The sequence below is a fragment of the Vanessa atalanta genome, chromosome 7 (assembly GCF_905147765.1).
Source record: "Vanessa atalanta chromosome 7, ilVanAtal1.2, whole genome shotgun sequence".
Classification (NCBI taxonomy): Eukaryota; Metazoa; Arthropoda; class Insecta; order Lepidoptera; family Nymphalidae; genus Vanessa; species Vanessa atalanta.
The window spans coordinates 1,527,264-1,539,326 of record NC_061877.1 but is presented as its reverse complement, the minus strand read 5'-3'; the positions used below and the strand labels follow the sequence as shown (position 1 = coordinate 1,539,326).

General features: G+C 42.1%; 1 protein-coding gene across 2 annotated transcripts in view; it reads right to left on the bottom strand.

Annotated features, from left to right (window-relative positions):
* Window positions 1–501: 501 nt before the first annotated feature.
* Window positions 502–12,063, bottom strand: part of LOC125065464 (myosin heavy chain 95F) — a 43,144-nt gene continuing 31,582 nt past the window's right edge. The window contains exons 9-25 of one of the 2 annotated variants that reach the window (XM_047673049.1): window positions 10,832–10,989; window positions 9,830–9,994; window positions 9,278–9,401; window positions 8,652–8,760; window positions 8,366–8,563; window positions 7,874–8,098; window positions 7,578–7,785; window positions 7,262–7,503; window positions 7,058–7,170; window positions 6,724–6,831; window positions 6,332–6,469; window positions 6,148–6,240; window positions 4,847–4,891; window positions 2,836–2,956; window positions 2,461–2,578; window positions 1,934–2,284; window positions 502–1,631 (exon numbers count right to left, since the gene is read on the bottom strand). In XM_047673049.1, the coding sequence (XP_047529005.1) occupies window positions 1,962–2,284; window positions 2,461–2,578; window positions 2,836–2,956; window positions 4,847–4,891; window positions 6,148–6,240; window positions 6,332–6,469; window positions 6,724–6,831; window positions 7,058–7,170; window positions 7,262–7,503; window positions 7,578–7,785; window positions 7,874–8,098; window positions 8,366–8,563; window positions 8,652–8,760; window positions 9,278–9,401; window positions 9,830–9,994; window positions 10,832–10,989 (2,488 nt within the window). In that variant the 3' untranslated portion in view covers window positions 502–1,631; window positions 1,934–1,961. The remainder of the gene's footprint in view (window positions 1,632–1,933; window positions 2,285–2,460; window positions 2,579–2,835; window positions 2,957–4,846; window positions 4,892–6,147; window positions 6,241–6,331; window positions 6,470–6,723; window positions 6,832–7,057; window positions 7,171–7,261; window positions 7,504–7,577; window positions 7,786–7,873; window positions 8,099–8,365; window positions 8,564–8,651; window positions 8,761–9,277; window positions 9,402–9,829; window positions 9,995–10,831; window positions 10,990–12,063) is intronic. The other variant, XM_047673050.1, reaches the window with a different exon arrangement.

Genomic DNA, 12,063 nt, shown 5'->3' with positions numbered 1-12,063 from the left:
TAAGTTTTTTTTCCGAAGATCTATTGCGCCCTAATTGATTCGCTGTCACCCATGAATTGATTCAAAGACCCATTCCCGGGTCAAAATAGATAATAAAGAGAAAAACGATCGCCTTTTCGTTACGTGACGATTTCGGCCAGTTCACTCTATTGAGAGCCACGTTAAAGAACTTCGTTCCAAAAATTGTAGGTAATTCGATAATTTGGGCTTAAAAACTTGCCGCCTAGGAAAATTATCAATACTCAATCAATGTTACTAAGCAGTTACGACTTAGTTATTTAAAAAAATCATTAAATACAGTATTTTTAAAAACAAAACATAAAATTAAGTTGTATTTTGTTCAATTACTATCACTAGATAAGTCTAATATACTTAGTTTGTGATAAATTAAAATATTGTAATTATAAAGATAGCATTTATTTTTTTATTTAAAATAATGTTTTATACCTTTGGCTTTAAAAACGAAATAGGTGACATCAGGCAATTAATAAAAGACAAAAATATAATTATCTTAAATTTATTTGGTAAAGCATAACACAAGTCATGTAATATAGGCATGAAAAAGGCACTCATAATAACTCTGTACTTAATAAATTGTACTATAAAATATATTACATTATTTAAAAAAAAATCTCTACTTTAAATATTGATTATAGGAATGTTATAAATACTGTTGGATTTATACTTTCAGTTGATTTCGTTTTAAATAATACCAAAACTGCCAGTCACCAGTCTTTTGGTTAGCATTTGGAATGCTTCAATAAATACTTTTTTTTACTACAATTCATCTATTAAAAAAAAAATCACAGTTACAAATTTCATGATTAATTCATGCACTGTTAATTATAAATATAAATTTCCGAATAAAATATTGAATATATCTTTTTTTTTTTGTATACTTAGGCACTTGTACTTCATAATGAGTAACGTTACTGAATATTTTCTAAAATGTTTGCTAAATTATTAAGCGAGCAATTGGTAGGGAAAATGATTATGATATTTTTTGATATGGCAACATTTACATACAGAAATATTTTTATATCTAAATAATTTTGGCAACAAGCAACACTGCCTGATGTTATACATGTATTAACTATAAATATTATTCTTTGAATTCATTGGTCATTTAGAAATTAGGTAAGTTTTAATTTGTCACTTTCCCTACCAAAGCCATTAAATCTAAATTGTGTATATTAAATCACAAAGTATAATTCTACGGTGGAATATGTTTATATATTGCACTATCATACAATTATAGTTCACTTCATTAGAATTGATAAAATCTAATCTAATAACATTAAAATACTCTTAATTATCTGATAAATAACTAAGATTAAAATTGATCTTTTACTATTTTAGTGTGTAGTGTAATGATTCCATGAAGTTAGTTGATCTTCAAAGACTATGGAAGGAAACTGGAAGTAAGTTACTGTATAACTTTTAAATTACGTACAATTTAAAAAATATATTCTGTTCTTTTTAATTCTAATGAAATGGACCAATCATAGCATGTGAAGGCACATTTTTGAAAGCACTAAGTTACTTTATATTGTATCTTACTACTCATCTTTGAACTAAATTTCTATATATTTTTTGTAAACGGTTCGTGCTAAAAGGATTCTTCTTGTTATCTGCAAACAAAAATAATTATAATTAGTACAGTTATACGCTTATAAAAAATAATAATAAGAAAATCTTATCACTGATTGGTCAGTTTTAAATGTTACTTTTGCTGCGAATCAAAATGCGTGAGGCCTCCCGCCCATTCCAGTGTTTTTAATACTAAATAAGTTAATTAAATGAGTTCAATGGAGTTATTAATTTTAGTTAAAATTTCTTTACGATTATTATTTAATCTATATGTTTGCCTTTAAGAATCCGATGACGAGTTTCGAAGGAAACAACAGAACTCTTCAATAAATGCAAAACCAACCGCGATTGGTGCTGCATCGTGTGCCTCGCTAGGGCTGCGCGGGCCGGCCGTGGCGCTGCCACTCGCGCTCGAACTCGTGCTCCAGGATCTCGGCGCCGCGCTTGCGCGTGAGGCCCGTCTCCTCCAGGCTCAGCTCGCACATCTGCATGTCGTCCACGCCGGCCTGCAGCAGCACGGGCGTCTTGTCGGGGTGCAGCTCCATCTGGCGCGCCACGTACTGGCCGTCGAAGTGCGCGTACCACCAGCCGCGCCGCTCCTCGCAGTCGGCGCCGGGCCGCACGAACGGGATGCGGAAGTAGCGGTGCCGCGCGCCCAGGATCTCGCCCTTCGCCGGCAGCCGCGGGGCCTTCGCTGCGGACGAGAGTCATGTGCGGACTCGTGTAAGTGTGTCGTGTCAGCCGGGATGGTCTACACTCGTTACGTACTTATGTGCATAACGTTACGTCGTAGACATTACACGTATCGCACACGACAACGCTACAGATACCAAAGCTGTTTGGATTAAGCTATGTAGGGGCGCGACTCACCGGCGTCGAGCACGGACTGCGGCGCGCGCTCCTGCTCGGCGAGCGTGCTCTTGCGGGCGTTGCGCGCCTTCCACGCGTGGTACACCTTCAGCCGCCGGTGGAACTCGTGCCGGCACGCCTGCGCACACGGAACTAGTGCAGTGCTAGTGTCTAGGCGCTAATGTGACATTCACGCCGTCGCAAATTAGATTTTTACTACATTTTTATGAGTGATATAAGAATCCAAAAAATACTATATTCAAAATAATAACAAACACAAAACTTATGTCGCATGAGGCAATATTACTATATAATAAGCAATTATTGCATTCTGGTCGCCAGCTCGATCCTGAACTTTTAATATTTAAGCACAAGAAAAAGAAAAAACCATTGTACCTCCAACAGCTCAATATCGCAAGATGTATTGATAGTGTCCCGCAGCTCCGAGTACTTCCACTTGGAGAGGTCGTACTTCTGCTTGCCTTGCAGCGCCTGCTGCATGCGCACGCGCTCCGATCTGTCGCGTCACGTACACATAACATCTAGCCACTGACGTCGATTCATATCTACCAGCACGTAGCGAGTCCAGCCAAAAGCATTAGTATTCTATCTATATCTACAGGCTTAGAGTTGATATACGATCAAATACGCTTTAGCTACAATCGCTCAACCCGTAGGGAAACAAATTTCAAACTAGTGCAATATAATTTTGAGAATTTAAGGAATTATATCATGTTATTTGATAATATCGACTCACACGCCACAACCGTAGAACCGATTCCAATAGCAGAAGTTATAAGTAAACAACTTTGACCTTGAATTGACGGAACACGATTGGTCTTATAAATTAATGTGAGTTACCTAATGGTAATCGTGAAAGCTGATATTGAATTTCGGTGAAGTATTTATCGCAACATCACAATAACGATCGATTTAATATAACAGAGTTATTAGCAAAACACAGGGAATATGTAATTCTCAACGAACGTTAGAATAGCGTAACCGAGTGCTATGCTAACGTTCACTATATATGACCACGAAAATAATATACACATCTAGGCAATGTATTAAATTACAATTTTTATCTCCATACTGGTACGTGTCCGCTACGTGCGATCAGATATGAACCGACTTTTACTTTAAGGTTTATCATACATGAAAACAGTTTGCGTCGAATAAACTAAAAGTTAGAACTAAACTATGCAAAAGTATCACTGAAACTTCATGTGCTTAATTTGTGTTTATAATTCATCTCGTGCTCGGCGGTGAAGGAAAACATCGTGAGGAAACCTGCATGTGTCTAATTTCAACGAAATTCTGCCACATGTGTATTCCGCCAACCCGCATTGGAGCAGCGTGGTGGAATATGCTCCAAACCTTCTCAAAGGAGAGGAGGCCTTTATCCCAGCAGTGGGACATTTACGGGCTGCTAATGCTATGCAAAAGTATCAATTAAATACTGTACCGAGTTCTCTTCTATTGTAAAGATGTTTTTATTCGTATTAAAATAAACTGGATTACGATAAATTTTAAATGTTATAATTAATAGCGATCTAAAGGAGTTCACACACATGCTAAATTAATTACAATATCCAATTTCATACCAGTCATAGTAACGTAATGTCATTCTTCATAATTATATAGACTATGATGAAATTACTGCAAGTATATCAATATGATATTATAATCTGTTTGGTAGAGAGTATCTTCTCCGCGTCTAATTCATCCAAATCTAAAATCTTCCAATCACAGACGTATTAAGTAATAAATTAAAACTTTACAGTTTCAAAATTCATAGAGAATATAAAGTCAAGCTCATTATTTATAAAAACCTAACGAACACCCAAGAAATACCAAATAGAACGAAATCCTGCCTACGACTAAAAATTAAAACTATTTAACAATGTTAATTTTGTTTTTTAATATAATGACATTACGTTATTTACAAATAAAACCACGTGCAAATAGAAATAGGAAGCAATAGCCGTAGTGTTAGAAGTTAGTTTTGTTAATGTTCCCTCTTTCAATATATATCTTTAGTATAAAAGTATATATGTAAATTATACTGTTCTCACATTATTATCAAAATGCAACGTAAAACAAGGATGACAAATAATATCACACGTCCGTCTAAAAACACCAATCAACGCAGAGATCTCACACATACATTTGCTTTTAAATGAGACTCATGTAGTTACCACAGATAATAAATTAAAAATAAACGAATGAATTAATGACGTATTCTTTACTTTGTATTTGCAAAAACGATATATCAGAATTATATTTTATCTGTTTGACTGACACTGGATGCATCGCATTTACGGGCGAATATATTAAAAGAGGAAACGAGGCAGCGTGCGGAAGGTAAAACTTTTTTTTTATTTAACAGTTATCATTCACTTGGTACCTGTTCAATCTATTCTCTCCGTTCACTGAGTCCATTGTTGGGAAACTGTGCAAACATACAACATTACTGTACCGTGTACAAGCTATGTACAAGAAGACAGGCGAAACTTTGTGGACTTATATTTAATATTTCTTTACGTAATATATAATTTTATAATATATTGTCATGTCGTATCAGATTATCGTATGATGATAATATTGTTTCAGTATATTTTTTCAGCCTTTTGAAAAGTTTTAGCAAGACATTCTCATAGGATAAAATAATTCGACATGACATTTAACGCACACATACACATTAATCCATAAATAAATCTTATTGATATATTTCACTTTTAATTTTTAATCATACAATAAAATAATATCAAATTAAATCTATATGAGAGCGTTATTTTGCGTAATTGCCTCTCGTATATTATATCTTAAAATTATTATATTACATATAAATATTTTAATGGACATTTTTGTGTGGAAATAATGTCGGTACCTTTAGGACCATTATTATCTTACCGACAGCAAAAAAAGCCAATATAATAGAACTTATAATTAATATAACCTATGTACTTCTCTTTGAAGATTATATTGTAATTTACATATTCTGTAATTAAAATGGTGGCAGAGTTCTTGTCGGTTCTTCTCGGTATCAACTTTCCAAAACGGTGGTAGTTCTACATTTAATTCAACACTAACATGACGATATAAGTGCGTTTTTAGCTTTACTTGAATAAATATTTCGAATTTTCATATTGAGACACTTTTTTTTTAAACAAATCTGCTCTTCGTGCAGTTAAAGTCTGGGCTAGAAAATCTCGTCGCCTGTAATTACCTCTCGCTCGCACACATGTAGTGTAAGTATAGATAGCGACAATGTGCGAGCGAGAGGTATTTAGAGGGGACGATACTTATAAGTACATTTTTTAACTGCATAAGTAAAACGATGTCGATTTTTTCCAACTTGTGCACAGTAATAGCACAGCGTAAAGAAAACTAGCAGTGGGCCAAAAGAGGCGTCAGACAAAAAATAACTATTTTGTAAGTTTGTTTATGATAAAAATATTAATTATGTACATTATACTGGAATATAATATGGAATTGACTAAATATAAAAAATAATAAATAAATGTAGATCCAAGACTACAAAGGCGATGGCCGACTGGTAGTTTTTCTGTACGCTGTGTTGCATGGTACCGGACAATTTTTCCTTTTCCTTTTTTTAAATTTAATTTTGGGACTTTCGTCCGTCCCAACACCGGACAAATATATAGTAATTAATTTTATCGTACATTATTATTACTGTTCAGTTACCTCCGAAGTTGCGGTGGTGATCCTTCTACATGTCCGTTGGTCTCCTTCGCCAGCCGCACCGCCATCTCGTGGTCCCTGCGCTCTTGTTCCAATCTATAAACAGTCAGGAGCCAAGTGAGCATACGGTGCTGGTGACGCCCAGTGCGCAGGCGTTGGGGCCGTACAGTGCGCGGGGCGGGCTCACCGGTCGCGGTCGGCCAGGTCGTCGCGCGCGGCCTGCTCCATCTGCCGCTGCAGCGCGAGCGCGGCGGCGCGGTCCCGCTCGTCGCTGCGCGCGCGCTCCGCCTCCTCCGCCTTGCGCCGCGCCTCCATCTCCGCTTTGCTGCGGGAGTGAATGTTTTCAATGCCGAGACCCTTCGAGTACCACGAGTGTCGACCGGAAGTGGATCTTTTGTATCGAGTCCGTCGGACGTGGCCGACTTGTGAGAGAAAATAAATGTGCAAAAAGGAAATGTGTAACTCGGGATAGAGAGTCGAACCTGAGTACTTGAACTTGAGAATGGAAAAATTAATACATAGTGCCTCGACCACAGATTAATGAATTAAAGAGCAAATCGATTGTAAGGCAAATCTCACAGTCTGCGATTTTCCTCCTCCTGTCTGATCCTCTCTTGCTCCTGTCGCTTGGCTTCTTCCGCCGCTCGCATCTCCTCCTCAATCTTGCGCAGTCTCTCTTGTTCCTCTCTACAAAATAATATATTTTAGAACTGATACTATCAGTAATGTATGTATGAATGTACCGAGTCGATGTTCAAATATTATTAGTATTGTAACAAATTACTACTGTTATTTATATCGTTACACCGAGACTTGGAGTCAATCGGAAATGTACGAGACGGTGTTTATGAACATCATATAGCTGCAACTTTTATGAAATAAATACGTAGAGTGAGAAGCATGGATACGTTACTTATTCTTCTGCTCCACCATCGCCTTCTGCAGGGCGGTCATCTGCGACTCGACCGACCTCGTCAAGTCCGCATACGTGCTCTCGATCTCCTCGCGGGTTATACTCTCGTCACTCTGAAAGCGAAGCGATTCGCACCGGGTAATAAACCTGCGCAAGCACACACAAGTAACGACTTCCGCATCGAAGGCGGAAAGGCGGGCGCACCTTGATGCGCGCCTGCGCGCGCGCCAGCGCGGCGCCCACGGCCGCCAGCTGCTCGTGCACGCGCTCGCGGGCCGCGCGCAGCTGCGCCGCCGCCGCGCGCACGGCCGCCAGCCGCTCCTCCAGCGCGCGCAGCTTGGCCAGCCCGCGCAGGCGCGGCCGGTGGCGGCGCCGCGCCAGGTGCCCGCGCACGCAGCGCTGCAGCGTCACCAGGCAGCGCCGCCGGTACGCCAGCTTGTGCTTCACTGCGGACGGCGGACGCGTGAGGCGAGGGGACTCCACGGCGGGGGGCGGGGACGGGGGCGGGGGCGGCACTCACGCTTCACGATGGACAGCACGGTGAAGATCCCCCTCCGCCAGCGCGACTTGACGAGCCAGGCGAGCACGGAGTCGACGATCGCCCGGAGGCTCTCGGGGTCGGAGCGCATGATGGCGTCGAACTCGGAGTACTTTCCGGGCCGGAAGAACACGCGCGTCACGCCGAACTTGTAGTCCTTGTCGGACAGGCCGAAGCTGTGCACTATCGCCTGCGGGAAGAAAAATAATTCCCGATGGTTACATTTAATTTAGAGTATTTTAAGTAAACTTTGAAAGTATGTGAATATTGAAACATACCTGGCAAAATACTTTAGCCGATAAATTCTGCAGCTTCGGTGGCAAATAGGAACTGTACATATTGTGTAAATCTGCGAATGGAGCCCTCGAAGGGAAACCGTGCTCCATCAACGACAGTACTGCGATAGTTCCACTGCACTGCAACTGCGTGAGGACCAGGGAACCTTCGATCTGCTTCCCCACCATGCGAGAGTTGGGCTTGATACAACGGATGAAGTTTGTGCCCTTTTGATGAAAAACATAATATGTTGTTATTGGAAATATCTAGAAGTTCGTCAAGCTGCTCTTATTTAGGTCATCGTTACTCATTATTTACACTGAAGTACTATCGGAGACTCATATGGTAAATTAAATGCAGTTGCAATAAGAAGAGTCGACAGTTTACATAAATATGTCTGTCGAATAATTCTCAGTAGCGGTCCCCCTCCGACCGAAACCACGAACAGAAACTACAAATTAATGATTGTGTCAAATGAAGATCGATTTCCTTACATTTTCTTTTAATTTGTCCATGAGTTGAGACAACTGGCTTTGGAACTTAGCGCCGACAGATATAAAGTTCAATTTCCCTTTGGCGTTGTTGTTATCCGACGTTTCGAACAATTGCTGCACCAACGTGTTGTTCGACTCCTGCACGAGGAACTCCAGAGAGGCATGAAGAGCATCGTTGTTCTTCTCGATGAATTGACTCTGTCGATAAGAATAAAGAAAGAAGTAAATCACAAATTTCTGCGTTCAAGATTATTTATTTGAAACAGCATCGAGGGCGCACACGCACCGTGTTGTAGCAGACGGCGCCGGCGAAGTGGCGCAGCAGGAAGCCCTCGTGGTCCCGCAGTGTGCGGTGCGCCTTGAGGCGGGACGCGCGCGGCAGCTGCAGGCGCGCGCTGCACACACACACACACAACACTTACACATTTTAAGACTCTTATGTGTTCCGAGGAAAACTCGGCTATTTTTTTCGACAACTCAACAATACATGGTATTTATAAATTAATACAAATGATATCAAAACTTTATCATATTATTATTCACTTGGAATGGTCACCTGACACTGTCTGTGTTCGATATTTAAATGTGCTTTACGATAAATCAAATATATGATATTCAAAGGTTACGGTGGTGTAAATCTGTACCGATGAAAACCCATAACGCCCGCCGAAGAGACGGGGAAGGAATCATTGGTTTTTTACTGGGTAATCCGTTTTACTAGGGCGCACTAGGCGTCCTGGCCAAAGGCGAGTGTATTCTCCCCCCATCCCAAATCCCCCCACTTAATGTGAGGGAGAAGCGTAATATGTGAGTGAAATAAAATTGAGAAAGATAAATAAAAAAAAGTCTTTACGTATTACACTTAGTTTGACAGTCGGACTGTGACCGTGGACCATGATCACTACTACTTACTTTGCATTACTGCCTCCGAGCTCCTTATGCACCGCGTTTGTGAAATGCCCATATTCTGGTTTTGGTAATTTAGATTCTTCATCAAGAATATGAAAAACACCGTGATTCTTGCTTTCAATGAGATCTGGAAAATTTAATGAGATATGGATTGCCACTAATTTTTAATTGCCACTGATTTCATTTTTTATTTTACAAATAGGTCAGACCGACTAGCGGGCTACCTGATGGTACGCCACCGCCTCTATAATATATATAATAAATATACACGCTTCACTCAACTTGGGAATTAAGATGTTTTGTCTCATAAGCCAATGTACACGCAGATATACATTGGCTCACTCACCCTTTAAACCGGAACACAAATACTAAGTATTGTTGCTTGGCGGTAGAATTTTTGATTCGGGTGTGCTACCTTATATAGCGAACTTATTCTCTAAAAGCATTTGATAAGTTTTTCACATATCACTGTCACGTGATATTTTAATGTATGCCTGTGTCATGTCTATGATTTTGTCCAAAGCTAAAACCTTGTAAATGACAATGAATATTTACCAATGCAATCCTGGTTATCCACAAATCTGATCTCGGGCACGTTTAATCCTTCGCGTTTGTATAGTTCCTGTTCGTTCTTTAGAATACGTTCGTTGAAGAACTGTTGTAATTTCTCATTGCAGTAGTTGATACAGAACTGCTCGAAGCTGTTCATCTGAAAGTATTCTGGATAAAAACAGAATAATGCAAGTGATTAGTCTTTGACTATTATATTATAGTAATTGTTTTATCATATATAACATAAATACTAGCTCAGGAGTAAGCAACACCCATAAGGTGTAGATATATGTATACATGTTCGAACTAGTCTTCCCTACCCTTTCTATAATATAATTCCGCAGATATTTTTAACTTTACTGTTTCATAAATTCAAATCGTTCCTAAAAAAACATACTATTCGATAAATGGTTATACATATGATAAAAAAGCGCGGAGCTTAATAATGCTTGTTGACTTCCAGGCAGTACATAAATAATGAACTAATATTACTTTGTATTTAAATTTTTGAAAAGAGTAACTACTGAGTTTCTTGCCGGTTCTTCTGGGTAGAATCTACATTCCGGACCGGTGGTAGTTTCACTTAATATAGTTTGTAAAAGTGTAATATAGTTGCACATAAAAAATCGGTTATGGCCTCATTTTGAAGAGCTCCAGCCGTATATGTGCAGAACAATAAAAAGGATAAATTAATTTTAGTGAGCGGAAAAAAGGCCGGTTAGAGAACGGTGCTACGGCTGTATAATAAAAAAAACTTAAAAAAAAAATAAAGTAAATTGTTATCGACAAACACCAACACTAACTGAACTAATGTATACTATTTGACAATTAAAAATAAAAATCTTTTGAACAAACGCGAAGTGTCGCGCCTACTAACCACCCAGTTTAACTTGTTATTATAACTTTAAATGCTTTTTTTTAAATTAAAGCAAAGCTGCATATAGGCTTAAGTTATACAATTTTAAATATCAGCAAAATTGATTAAAAATAATTTTGCATGCGTACCAAATCCGGCGATGTCGAGCACCCCGATGTAGTATGCAGAAGCGCTCGATGGGATGCTTCCGTTAATGCGTCGCACGATAAAGTCAAACATTCGGCTATACACGGCCTTAGCCAATGCATCTCGAGCGCTACACGCCTCGTACGTCTTCAGTGGCACCCTGCGGATACAACAAAGACACTCAGCCACATGCGTCCCGTCCCGGGGCAGTTACGCACACCCAGCACGCCCGGGTGCTACGCACCGCGACACCTGCGCGACCTACGCACACCCAGCACGCCCGGGTGCTAAGCACCGCGACACCTGCGCGACCTACGCACACCCAGCACGCCCGGGTGCTACGCACCGCGACACCTGCGCGACCTACGCACACCCAGCACGCCCGGGTGCTAAGCACCGCGACACCTGCGCGACCTACGCACACCCAGCACGCCCGGGTGCTACGCACCGCGACACCTGCGCGACCTACGCACACCCAGCACGCCCGGGTGCTACGCACCGCGACACCTGCGCGACCTACGCACACCCAGCACGCCCGGGTGCTAAGCACCGCGACACCTGCGCGACCTACGCACACCCAGCACGCCCGGGTGCTACGCACCGCGACACCTGCGCGACCTACGCACACCCAGCACGCCCGGGTGCTAAGCACCGCGACACCTGCGCGACCTACGCACACCCAGCACGCCCGGGTGCTACGCACCGCGACACCTGCGCGACCTACGCACACCCAGCACGCCCGGGTGCTAAGCACCGCGACACCTGCGCGACCTACGCACACCCAGCACGCCCGGGTGCTAAGCACCGCGACACCTGCGCGACCTACGCACACCCAGCACGCCCGGGTGCTACGCACCGCGACACCTGCGCGACCTACGCACACCCAGCACGCCCGGGTGCTAAGCACCGCGACACCTGCGCGACCTACGCACACCCAGCACGCCCGGGTGCTACGCACCGCGACACCTGCGCGACCTACGCACACCCAGCACGCCCGGGTGCTACGCACCGCGACACCTGCGCGACCTACGCACACCCAGCACGCCCGGGTGCTAAGCACCGCGACACCTGCGCGACCTACGCACACCCAGCACGCCCGGGTGCTACGCACCGCGACACCTGCGCGACCTACGCACACCCAGCACGCCCGGGTGCTAAGCACCGCGACACCTGCGCGACCTACGCACACCCAGCACGCCCGGGTGCTAAGCACCGCGACACCTGCGCGACCTAC